We start from the raw sequence: 12,885 nt of genomic DNA, 5'->3' as shown, positions 1-12,885 counted from the left end.
CCAACGACAGATAATAAAGAAAAGTCGTTTTTGCCACACCGGAAATAACGGAATAAAACCGGATATGACCGCAGAGGGCGCGACGTTTTTAAATTCTTGAGGCTCGTTTTGTTAAAATGACTGTTGACAAGCCAGAAACCTAATGCATCCTTAACGGTCGGCGTTGATGTTGTGTCTTACATGTTAGTATGTTTAAGTTGTGTCGAACTTTTAACGAGCACCTAAGCTAACTAGACCTAAACTAGACCTTTTTTTAAAGTCATTATAATATAATGTAATCATGTACTGCATAATCTGGTTTGCTGTATCAAGCTCAAGTTGTCATTTGTTCACAGTTGATGGAGCCTCTGGATCCTGCCAAGAATGAGTGAGTAAACATTTCTATTGTGAGAAGAAAGCACATATGTGTGCTTTGTGCCTGAATCTCAAAGCAACAGACTACAAATGCATTAACATTGATTTTTGATATGAGTCTGTATTCACATTTCACATAAGAACGAACACCCACCGTATCTGAATCCTGTGTTTCATGTGCTGTTTCAGTGAAGGCAGTGGATTCTCTAATCGACGCATTTCTTCGGTCAGTGCAACACATCGTTTATGGATAACGTACATTTACATTTCTTGTATAAACAAATATTCATACGCCTGAATCATAACCTTTGCCATTTCTGATTTTTAGATTTTAAAAGCACCAAGGAGATCAGGCCGATTTCCTGAGCCCCAGCAACAGGAACATGTGGTAACTGAATTGCTAGATTTGTGGGATTTGGGGATTTTTCTTGTCATGAAAGATAAGCTCCAATCGTAATATATTTTCGTATCAATTCTCAGCCCAACAAGGATGAAAAGTTTGCTTATGGTTTCATATTTTACTTTGTCTGTTTTTTATTTTTACAAAGGTGGAGTGTGCCAAACCAGTGGAAAAGAGGATTTCAAGAAGAGTCAGTTTTGCCGAGGCCGACGACGTTCTTTTTTTCTCAAAGTGAGACACCAAGAGGAAAAAAGTCAGGCTCAAATTTACCGCAAAGACACTTCACATTTTAACCTAATCTGTATTTTATCTTTACAGGGATGTCAAAAGTGCCTCTCCTGCCCAAAGTCCTTCACAAGAGTTAATAACAACAAGTATGTAATGTTCATAGCTCTAAGTATTTTATTTATTGTTAGCTTTTGGAGCATCCTTGTAATATGTGTCCTTTGTTATTCAACAGCAGCGACAGCCACACAACATGGGTAAGGTGTCTTGATCTTTTCAAGCTCCCCAAATTAAGATTTTGACCTCCTTAGCAATGCTTTGATATGCTAATCTTTGACTTCAAGTCACCCCAAACCAAATGTTCTGTACTAACAACAATAATATTATGTGTTCACTTTCATAAGGGTCCAAGTGGAGATCACTGAAGATGGGATTCAACAAATTATGGGTAGGGATATAATTTTTTTTTAACTCAAACATATATTACTCACATTATTTGTTACAGTGTAAGATGACGCTTACTAAACTCAAGTCTCTCAAATTAAGGAATGGAAACCCTGTTGAATGCTCCTCTACACGCCTCTCAACAAAAGGAAACGGTGAGCTTGAAGTCAATTTGCTGTTTTTGTCCGAGTTGAATTGTATTCCACTGTCACAGCCACTCGTGGTTAAATTGCTTTGTTATGGTTATATTAATACAATGCTTCATTATCATGTTTATGAGACGTTTTCATGTAGAACTTGATATTTAGTGACCATTCACTGACTAAAGCCACTTATCTTCACCAGGCCAACTTTGATACTGGGCAAGACTTTGGGGAGAAAACTGTGATGTTTTCTACAAATGATGCATCCATGGACATGACCCACACTCACACTATAAACACTGCAGATGATGCCGACATTTCCCTACAAAAGTTTGACTCTTTGACCACCGTGGATATCACCCGAAGTCGTAATAGGAACATTGGCTCAGTATCACTGCCCAATAGCAGAAATATGGATCTAAGAGTAGAGAAGAGCAACGTATCGTCATCAGCACTTACTTTGGATCCCGGATTTGAAAACTTTCTGGCAGGTCTCTATAAACCGAGTGAACCCAGCGTTAATCCTGTGATCGCCACGATGACGCCCGCTGCATCGACTGAAAGAACAAACGTCTCCGTGGCCCAGCTTAAAACACAAAGGGCTGATGTGGCCAAAGAAAACCAGGCTCCAACTTCTGTTCCAGCTGTGATGGAGAAGTCACTCGGTACATCCAGGAAGATTGCCGAATTATCTTATGGAAATGCACTCTGGCCTGAAGATGATTCAAGAATGGATATGACTGAAGCTCAGACGGGTCGTATTCTGGGATGCAGTGATGACGATGATCCCTGTCAGTGTCTTTTCCCCACACAAGAAATGTACTCCCGGCTTGACAGCAGAGTGTCACAGACCAAAGAGAAGACTACAACGCAGCAGATCAGTAAACCACAGGCATCGTTAAACCCTCAAGGTATTTTATTTTCTTTCAAGAAAAAATCTGATTGACACCAATATTGTATTTGCTTTGACTTAATACAGGACATCTTGTTGTGTCTTTTTGGAAGGCTGATATTATTTCACACGACTAATTTAACATGTTTTATTCGCATCTTATTTCCAAATTCAGATATGCCATTCTTGAAGAATCCATCTCTAAAGGATTTTAATCAAAGACACAAGGTGAGTTAACCCTTCGAAACAATTGACCCGATTCAATGTTTAACCCTCCTGTTACCTTTATATTTACTAACATATTTTACCCTTGAGGTCAATATGACCCCAGCTATTAAAATCTCCAGAAAATTATTAGAATTAATATTGTTTTCCAAGTTTAAGTGTGAGGTACTTTATGTTTGTTTGTTGACTCCCGAAAGAACACCGACATTAAACATTGAATCGGGTCAAATTGACCCGAAGGCGACAGGAGGGTTAAATATTGAATCGGGTCAAAATGACCCGAAGGCAACACAAGGGTTAAAAAAAAAAACTTTACTTAAGATTGAACACTGAGAAAAAGAAGAAAAAAAATTATATATATATAAATGAGTAAACTCCTCTTTGCCTTATTTCTAAAATCTTCTTACTGCTTTTTAATCTGATGTTGGTTTTATACAAATATTCTTTCCTTTCATTTTTTGCACCGTGTAATGTACTATTGCCAATTGCGCACATTTTATGTCTTTAATTATGTATACCTGTGGTTAATGTTCTCCCATGTCTTTTCTCTTTCAGGACAATCTTGATACAGCAGACGAATGCAGAGAGAAAACAATAATGTTCACTGCAGGTGATGAGATGGATATGACCCAGTGTCACACGGTAAACATCGGTTTATTTGCTCCTTCAGACCAAGACGTGGACGCTTTTGTCACTCGTGGAAAAATGGACTATGCTTCATCCCTAGTGGAGAGAAAACGTGACACTGGTACGCCTGGCCTGTCAGCTAACAGTTTGAATCTTGGATTTAAAAACTTCCTTTCAAGTTTCTCTTCACCCGGTGCCCCCAGTGGCCGTCCTGCGATTGCACAAATGGTTCCTTCGACTGCAGCGTCTTCTAGGGAAACCGTTGACACTCACGGCTCCGTGTCGCAGCTGAAAAGTACTGTTGGTAAAGAAAATCCGTCACTAATTACAACCAGGGTTTCTGGAGAATCTTTTAATGAAAGTACAATCTGTCCTGATCATGATGCCAACGTGGATTGGACTGAAGCTCAGACGGGTCGCAGTACAGGACTCACTGGCTCAGATGAGCCTTTCCCGTTTGCTTTCTCCACAAAAGACATGAAACCAAAAGAAAGTCTGAAGAAACAAGAGATTACTTCACGACAGCAGCACAATGCATCACTGGGATCATCTACCCTCAAAGGTGTGGAAACACTTAACACTCCAATTAGTTTGACAAGGCTACAGACAAGAGCTTCAACTTTGTTTCATTTTTTAATATTGGAACTGTTTAGAAAGCTGTTTTTCTTTGTTTGAATAGTTTCTTTATTATTTCCCCTCTCCACATTAAGCTATGGATACATCATTGACTGCTTTTTTAAAGAAAAAGGTGCAAAAACATCAGGTGAGCGTAAACCTTTTCTTAATTTGATCACACGTTTGTTTCCTGAATGAATCGCTATACTGCATGCTTGATTTCACACTGCATCTCTAAACTATCATTAAAGCTCCAGTAATCAGTTTATTCTAACACTTGATGAATTAAACGTAATGTTAATGTCATAGTGTCAAACTCAAATATTTCTCCATATCTGCTGGATATGTAAAAATTGTTTAATGACTGCTTTAACACATTTCGAAATTGTTGATATGTTGGACTTAAAAACCGTCTCTTTAAACACTGTATTTCTCTGAATATGGAAACCATACAAACCTAGGAGTTTCGAAGCATAATCCTAAACGGTGATAATTCACATCTCACTCATAAACACATGAGTTTAGTTATGGAAAACCACAGCGACTGTACGGGTTTCTTTGCTTTAGAAAGGGGTTGCTGACCTTTTTAGAAATTGTGGCTTTGAAATGGTCAAATGTTTAAATTCTGAAATTATAACGTTCACCTGCTTTCCCAGAAAAGTGTGATACATTTTCCCCGGTTGTCTCCTTCAGGTCAATTTCGATAATGAAGACGACTACAGAGAGAAAACAGTGGGGTTCTCTGCTGACGACGTCTGTATCGAGGTGACAAGAAGTCACACGGTCAACATAGACACAGATTTACAACCGCAGTCTCCCCAAAACGTGGACTTTTTACCTGCTTATGGAGAGAGAACAGTGAGGTTCTCTGCTGACGACGCCTGTATGGATATGACAATAAGTCACACAGTCAACATAGACACCGATTTACTACTGCAGTCTCCCCAAAACGTGGACTTTTTACCTGCTTATGGAGAGAGAACAGTGAGGTTCTCTGCTGACGACGCCTGTATGGATATGACAATAAGTCACACAGTCAACATAGACACCGATTTACTACTGCAGTCTCCCCAAAACGTGGACTTTTTACCTGCTTATGGAGAGAGAACAGTGAGGTTCTCTGCTGGTGACGCCTGTATTGATATGACAAGAAGTCACACGGTAGACATATATTTTCAACCGCAGTCTCCCCAAAATGTGGGGACTTTACCTGCTTGTGGAGAGACAACGGTGAGGTTCACTGGAACAGACGCAGCTATGGACGAGACCGAGAACCTCACTGTAAAGTTCGACCGCAAGTCTGCATCAGATCGCCGAGATTCGGACATTTTATCCAGCCATGAAAACACGAATCCTCCCCTCTCAGCGGAGAAGACCCATCTTCAGCGGAGAGACCGATCTTTATCAGCAGGATTTAAAACCCCCCGAAACGAGACAAGTGGCCCCGTGGCTAACCCTGTGATCACCAGAGCAGCGGCTCTTACTGCACCGTCCCCTCAAAAAACTGAAGACACAAATGACTTCCCGCCCCAAGTGAAAACACAGAAGCCCGATGTGGAGACTGAAAAGCAAGCTCCAGCTTTAGTTCACTCTGCTGTGAAGAAGCCAACACTTAAAACCACGATGGAAGATCCAGAGCACGATGTAAGCATGGCAATGAATGAAACTCAGACGTGCTGCATTTTGGGACAAACGGACGAGCCACCTCAATGCCCCTCTTCCACACAGGACTTGAGCCCCAATTCAGACCATTTAACAAAAACCGAGGTCACTTCCCAGTTAAGCAGTGAAGCACTGGCATCATCCAACCTGCCTGATTCTCTTCACTCAAAGGAAACTATCACCGGGTGCGAACCAAGAAATCAAACTTGTACATTATCTGCGGAGATGGAGAATTCACCCGGTGCCGTCAAACACGATGTTGAAGCAGCGCCTTCACAGACGTCTTGGCGAATTAGTTTGGCCGATCTCCAATCAAAAGTAAGACGTTTGAGCCACATCATTAATACCGCTCCCGTCACCGTCGCCATGGAGGCCTGCACAGCACCTCTGCAACACGACATGGACGATGACTCAAAAGATGAAATCGAATGCCCACCGGTACCAGGACCTGAACTTGAAATGGGTTTGGTGAACATGGAAGAAAAAACACACGATCAAAGTCTTATGCAAGTAGAACTGCCCTGTCCTGCTACTACCTGTCCAACTCCTTTCAACCTGAAGACTAAGCAACTTCTGTCGAGACTCTCGGTGGGAAGCTTCAAGGCAAAACTCCCTCAAAGAGGCAAAGATCCGAAGAAGCAGAATTCTGCGGGAGAACATAAAAGGACGGCTACTGTCAATGTTACGAATAAACTGAGCAGCTTTGACGATGATCTGAGCAATATCTATCACGAAGAGCTCGGAAGCTACGAAGATGTGTCAGAAACGCTGGACACGAGTCCTCAGAGAGCCGCTGGAAAAGGGTTCCACGTGGATGAGCTGTTGGAGGACACTGTATTTACAGAGGACGCTCCTAGTTCTGTCCATGGGAAGAGGAGATCTTTGCCAGTTGATGAAAACAACATGGAGGATGAAAAGAGAATGAAAACATCTACTGAGGCGCCCACTGACGTTGAGTCGGTAGGTCAAATTAGAGGATTGTAAATTCTCAAATAATAGATAATGTCTTTGTTTACCTTTTTTTATTTACCTTTTATATGCCTATTTATAATGGTATATTTATCATATTTTTGTGGGAAAAACTGACGAGAACTAACCCCACCTCACTTGCATATTGACTTTGATTAAAAAATGTCCAGTATATTATATTACACTTTTTTTGTAATGGAGGTTCTTCATTTTTTTCTATTTTCAGTCTCTACAGACTACACAGAGCACAGATTACTCCACATTTGAATCAAGTAAGTTGTTATAGATTCACTTGAGTATCATCGAAATTCATATTTGATGAGGTTTTGTGGACATAATTGTGCTTCCCCAGATTTTCAGTTGATTGATGTTGTTTTTTTTCAGCTTTCAAACGAAGCCTGTTTGAATCCCAGCTTGAAGACTACACCAATGATTTACAGAGGGTATAGTGTTGACATATGTTATGAATAGATCATGGAAATATCCTGTTTTATACAGTTATTCATTGGTCTCAATGTTTTGGTGACAGAAACTCGGTGATGGCAACATTACAGTGTCGGAGTTATTTAAACTCCTCAACATAGACATAGACTTTGTCATCCATAATCCTCGGCAAAGCATCCTTCCTGGCAGAGTAGGTTCATCTTCAATAATATCACAAATATATGAAAAAATAGCCAAATGTGGCGACATGACCTTTTCTTAATCTTTCTTCTTTTGCAGCTTTTATCAGACACAGATTCCACAACAATGGATTTATTGAAAGACAGATACATCTACCTTCCTAAACAGATGGTGTATAAGACGGACGTCCTAAATCTCACAGAAAAGGTGGAGGGGTACGTACGCTTGAGTCTGTGTCACACATTTGTTGTTGTTCGTCACAGTACGCTGTTTACCTTGTGGTTTTTCTTGAAGGCTGTTTATGTCTCATTTTAGGTCAGCATGGCCCCTTAAAGGTGCAATGTGTGGTACTTGTCCATCTTCTACCAGTAAACTGGGGTTCATCCTTTCATCTCTGCTAGGTTGATGCAATCTTAATTCACAGTTATCAGTTATTGAAAAATAAAGCTACAAACTAACACCAGCGCAAAAACACACAGAAACTAGAACGGGCACTCGGTAGAGCGGTGCTATGGTAAAAACAAGATTTTGACCTATCCTTGACCTTTGACCCGATTGATCCCAAAATCTAATCAAATGGTCCCCGGATAATAACCAATCATCCCACCAAATTTCATGCGATTCAAGAGGATGTTGACCTTTTCATGACTTTGACCCGATCGATCCCAAAATCTAATCAAATGGTCCCCGGATAATAAACAATCATCCCACCAAATTGCATGCGATTCGGTTTAATACTTTTTGAGTTATGCGAATAACACGCATACAAATAAATAAATAAATACACGGCGATCAAAACATAACCTTCCGCATTTTCAATGCGAAGGTAATAAGCCAAACTTCTGAGGCCAAAATATCACTGTTATCTTTGAATCATCAAGTGTGACGTCTCCTGATAATCCGTGGATGTTTGGATAGTTTGTTCACTGACCAATCCAGAGTGGCCGAACGTAAACTTGAGTTCAGCCAGCACAAACGTCTGCTCCGGGAGTCGCCCAGCTGGGTCTAACCTCAGCAACAGGAAGTTGGCTGATCCAGCGAGGTGTCGGGTCAATCCCCTCGATCAGACCCCCGGTGCAGTCTCATACAGGCAGCTGAAGGTCCATCTCCTGGAGCAGCTGCCGGGCAAAACCACAATTAGAGTAATTTCCTTGTTTCTGCCACTTGTATCAAAACAACCAACCGTCTGAGCAGCTCGACGTCCTCTCACGTTGTGCTGAGAGCAGAACGGACATCACGGTGCCTCCCTCACGCCTCTCGGAGAAACGAGGGGTATTACAAGACGGGGCGCACCGGGGTTAGCTGCTTGGCATGCTAGGCATTTGTTAAAAGCAGAACATCTTGTTGGACTGTGTCCGAAATTGCAGAATACAATCGGAAGAGCCATAGGTAGATGCTGTCGTAAGAAGGTAATCTAAAACACAGGCTTGTTGGGTTCTCCCCAGGTTGAAGTGGCGAATGCAAGACCAGGACAGACCACTGAAGATTGTTAATAGAGCTTTGTGGGAAGAAGTGAGAAATTCTTCAGAGAAAGAGGTATGAAAGGTTAAACAAGTGTGTTTCTTTTTAACCCTCCTGTTACCTTCAAATGTACTCACATCTTTTACCCCTGGGGTAAATTTGACCCTAGCAAATAAAACCTCGAGAAAATTATTAGAATTAATATTGTTTCCCAATGTCAGGTACTTTATGTTTGTGTGTTGACTACCGACATAGCCCTTTAAATAAATAAAACAGTTGATATATCTTATATGTTGTACACTTATACACACATAATTGTAATTCTGTTCAAAGACTGTGATTTATTCTTCAGCTGTTAGTCGATGTAGCAGTGGGAAGAGAATCAATTGGGTGTATATTTTGTGTTGCCCTGACTGACTGTGTTTGTCTGAATTCGCAGCTCAAATCATTTGGTGCAAAACTAAAAGAGAGAAATAACCTCTTCAGAAAGTTTAGCAAAGTTCAGTCCCATGAAATGAAGGAGGTGTTGTTCTCCAATATTTCGCAGGCTAGTCTGGTAAGAGCCTCCACACGCAGAAATACTGAATCGCAACATCGTGATTATTTTAAAGCACATGGAACGTAAAGGATATTTTTTTACATTTTCAGGAGGCGCAGCAGAGGCCGAGAGCAGCGGTTGAGGAAGCAGATGAGATGCTAAAAAGTTTGGATGACTGTATTCATGACTTAGAAACCGGTATGCTCCTGTGTTTACTGTGCCACCTTCTCTCTATGAAAGGTTAATAATTCAGACCCAAAGGAATGGGGCCGTATTGGTGTGACTGCGATGATGAAGTGCACTTTCTCTCTTTTTACCGTCCTCTAGAACTTACTGCCGTTGAAGAAACGGGTTTCGAAGACAAACCGAGTCTGAAATCCCGTCAGGAAGGTAACTTGTAATCCCTTTTCATGATTGTATTAATTCATTCTGATGACCTTGAATTGAATGTTGAATTTCTTTTTCTTCTTTTTTACAGAAATGCAGAAAGTCGCTGAGGCTTTGGCGGATAAGGAACAGTGAGTTGAGAATTTGTAATGAATTTTTTAATTTTTATGTTTAAATACTTTAAATGTTCATTCTTTTTCTTTGCTTTTGCCTCAGGCAAATAGCCAAACTGGAGACGCAGAAGAAGCAGAATTCAAATAAACTGACCAGACTAAAAGCTGAGACGAGGAAGTTTGAGAGCCAGGTGGACATGCTGCATGGGTCAGGTTCAAAACACGCAGAAGCTCATTCACAAAACACTCACGGTGGTGCATCTCGAACCACTTTCATATGAGACCATGATATTAAAGCAAAGTCCTTTCTGTACATTCCTTACCTCATCTTACCTCAGTTTGAATGAATGGAAGTTTGCAGAGAAGACGGACAACTGCACCACCTACACGTTCCTTTATGAGACCGTGCACCTGGAGCTGGTCTATGAAGAATCCTGTGGTAAGTGGTCTTCAACAGACGGGCACTGAAGAGGGAATGAGTGGATAATTAAGATCAGCTTATAGATGCTGGACGGCATTCATACTGTTTCTGCAAGAATTATTATTTTTCATTTAACATGTGCGTCCACAAATATGTCTCTAAAGGCTGAACATTTGAACCATGTCGCCCTTTTAGCCACACTAAGTTTACAAAGTTCACCAGTGTCCTAGCCGGCAGAGTGAAATGATCTTTACAGACTTTGTGTCATTACCTTCGCATTGAAAATGCGGAAGGTTATGTTTTGATCGCCGTGTATTTATTTATTTGTATGCGTGTTATTCGCATAACAACAAAAGTTTTAAACCGAATCGCATGAAATTTGGTGGGATGATTGGTTATTATCCGGGGGGCATTTGATTAGATTTTGGGATTGATCGGGTCAAAGGTCAAGGTCATGAAAAGGTAAAAATCTTCTTGAATCGCATGAAATTTGGTGGGATGATTGGTTATTATCCGGGGACCATTTGATTAGATTTTGGGATCAATCGGGTTAAAGGTCAAGGTCATGGAAAGTTCAAAATCTTCTTTTTACCATAGCGCAGTCAATTTTTATCCAATTGGCATGCAACTAATGCCAAAATGTTCATAATTCAATGCCCAATCTTGTGATATGCGAAGGTATGCGCTCTACCGAGTGCCCATTCTAGTTTGATTGGTGTTTTAATTTACAGCCATGCTTTAAAGTTTTTGTGTGTGTGTGTGTGTATATATATATATAATACAATTCTTCTTTGTTGTTTGATTTGAAGGAAATGATGCTGATAATCAGTCTGAGAGGAAAATACTCCACCTCGAATTCAAACTTCAACTTGACGGTAAGAAAAGAAAAGCTTCTAACCAGACCGTTGTGTCATGTCAGAATATGTGTGGCGACTCTTGCGTTTGGATTCACATGAACTCAAATCTCGATTCATGTCTTCCTCATCTCCTCTCTTGTCTAAATATCTTCCGTGTCTTTGGATGTTGAGCTTGTTGCATCATTGCTTAGCTGTGAGGCCTTTATAATAAGGATACACTTGAGGACATTCTTGTTACCGGATATTTGTCTCAAAAAGAAAGGAAACCGACTGCTGTGCATTTTGTTCTCTCACTAGGTGAGAAGTCCCGGGGTCATGCCTGCCTCGTTCACGCGCTGCTCTCTGAGTACATCGAGGGAGAAAGTGACTGGCTGGGGAAGTATCCAACCGGCAGACATGTTCCAACGGTAGGCGTGAATGGATACTTGTTCTATTGCAAGAGGGGCACATGTGTGGCTGCATGTTGTGCGCGTCATGTTTGATGTCAGGCGTGTTCAAGTTGTTTCAGTCAGTCGTGGTTGATGTGAATCTGTGTTGTGTGTAGCTGCTCCACGACGTCGGCCTGGTGGTGAGTCGCTGCCGTCTGCTGGGAGAGGAGCTGCGCCTGCTGCACCTGTGGGGGGGTCTACGCCTCGATATTCTCCACATCAGCTGCGTGGACACTCGGTAAGAACTCTACCCAACCAGACACAGCTAGTGCAGCCTTTTTACAGGCAACGTTGTGATTAATTTAGCCTGTACGTAGCAAAACAAGTGGCGTCAAAATATGAAACGCAATACAAATACAATACAAAGTAATTAAACTAGTGATCCATTGTTGAAAAACGGTAACATTACACCTTATAATGACCATTCTCTTTGTCTTATCCAGAGTGCACATCATCTTCAGCAGTCTCAAGACATTCTCCAAGTTTGAAGTGGTCTTCTCCGTCAGTTTGGTCGACCGCCTCTGTGTCTTTCAAGTGCAGAGCTTCAAAAGCGTTATTGGCAACACAACGTAAGTTCAAACAAAGATGACGTTTTTCACTTACGGATACGCCTTCATGTCGATCTAAGCAGCCGTCTACGCGAGTGTAACTGCCAAACCGCGTCTTTTTTTCTTTCTTCCTTTACATATTTTATGGTTTTATTATTTAAATTATTAAACATTTATCATATGATATTTTCCTATTAGGTGACCTTCTTTTATTGCGTTGTTTCCAATGGCCCGTTCTGTTCTTATTTGTTGCTGTTTATTGATTATGTTCTTTTAATGACTTAAAAAGGTGTGTAGGTATGTATAGCCTTCAAATAAAGTGTTCTTTAGCTTAACGCTTTTTACAAACTTTCTCAGACAAACCAATTGCTTCTGTAACCGGTAACGTCCTCCGTCAGTGTTGTTCATGGCGAATTAGATCATAATATTCACACAACAAAAAACACACTGCACAGGAGGTGTGGTCGCTCAGTAAGCGCAGCGCTGACTCGGCGCTATGTAGTTTGATGTATATGTAATGTTTTCATTTATTCACAGGATCCAGCAGATTGAGGAAATCGTGGCGTCGTTCAGTCCAGCCAAGAACGTCCTGACCAAGATCACCAAAAACATTCATAAAAATCTGCTTTGTTGAGACCAGCATTTGTTGTTCCAATTCTTTCTCAAACTCTTTTGTACAGTATAGATGTTGAATAACTAGAAAAAGCATTTCCTTCTGAAAATGCATTGGAATGCTAACATTTTAAAGCTTGAAGCTGAAAAATAAAAACTAAATTGCTGAAAGAGGTTTGAAAATAGCTGAAATATGAAATAAATAACTGAAAATATCTGGAAATAGCTGAAATATGAAATGAATAACTGAATATAGCTGAAATATGAAATGAATAACTGAAAATAGCTGAAATATGAAATGATTAACTGAAAATGTCTGGGAATAGCTGAACATGTCTGG

At 40.7% G+C, this 12,885-nt stretch overlaps 1 protein-coding gene across 1 annotated transcript; it reads left to right on the top strand.

Annotated features, from left to right (window-relative positions):
* The first annotated feature begins 307 nt into the window (after positions 1–307).
* LOC130209326 (uncharacterized) lies at positions 308–12,567 on the top strand. The gene is made up of 28 exons (XM_056438889.1): positions 308–367; positions 544–580; positions 683–742; positions 903–985; positions 1,073–1,128; positions 1,215–1,236; positions 1,384–1,427; positions 1,526–1,578; positions 1,769–2,477; positions 2,634–2,686; positions 3,239–3,325; positions 4,619–6,547; positions 6,783–6,828; positions 6,941–6,999; positions 7,086–7,190; positions 7,280–7,395; positions 8,626–8,716; positions 9,081–9,197; positions 9,290–9,377; positions 9,507–9,569; positions 9,658–9,697; positions 9,783–9,887; positions 10,018–10,118; positions 10,910–10,975; positions 11,255–11,364; positions 11,502–11,623; positions 11,829–11,954; positions 12,471–12,567. The coding sequence occupies exons 1-28, from the start codon at positions 339–341 to the stop codon at positions 12,565–12,567; spliced, it is 4,614 nt and encodes a 1,537-aa protein (XP_056294864.1). The 5' UTR covers positions 308–338.
* Positions 12,568–12,885: the final 318 nt, after the last annotated feature.

The sequence above is a fragment of the Pseudoliparis swirei genome, chromosome 19 (assembly GCF_029220125.1).
Source record: "Pseudoliparis swirei isolate HS2019 ecotype Mariana Trench chromosome 19, NWPU_hadal_v1, whole genome shotgun sequence".
Classification (NCBI taxonomy): domain Eukaryota; kingdom Metazoa; phylum Chordata; class Actinopteri; order Perciformes; family Liparidae; genus Pseudoliparis; species Pseudoliparis swirei.
This window is presented reverse-complemented; position numbering and strand designations above follow the sequence as displayed.

What these genes read in the sequence shown, in the direction of transcription:
- LOC130209326 (XM_056438889.1), top strand. Translation starts at nt 339, where the DNA reads ATGGAGCCTCTGGATCCTGCCAAGAATGA. An exon ending in CGCCCACTGACGTTGAGTCG is followed by an intron (nt 6,548 to 6,782) that starts GTAGGTCAAATT and finishes TTCTATTTTCAG; the next exon opens with TCTCTACAGACTACACAGAG. An exon ending in AGCGTTATTGGCAACACAAC is followed by an intron (nt 11,955 to 12,470) that starts GTAAGTTCAAAC and finishes ATTTATTCACAG; the next exon opens with GATCCAGCAGATTGAGGAAA.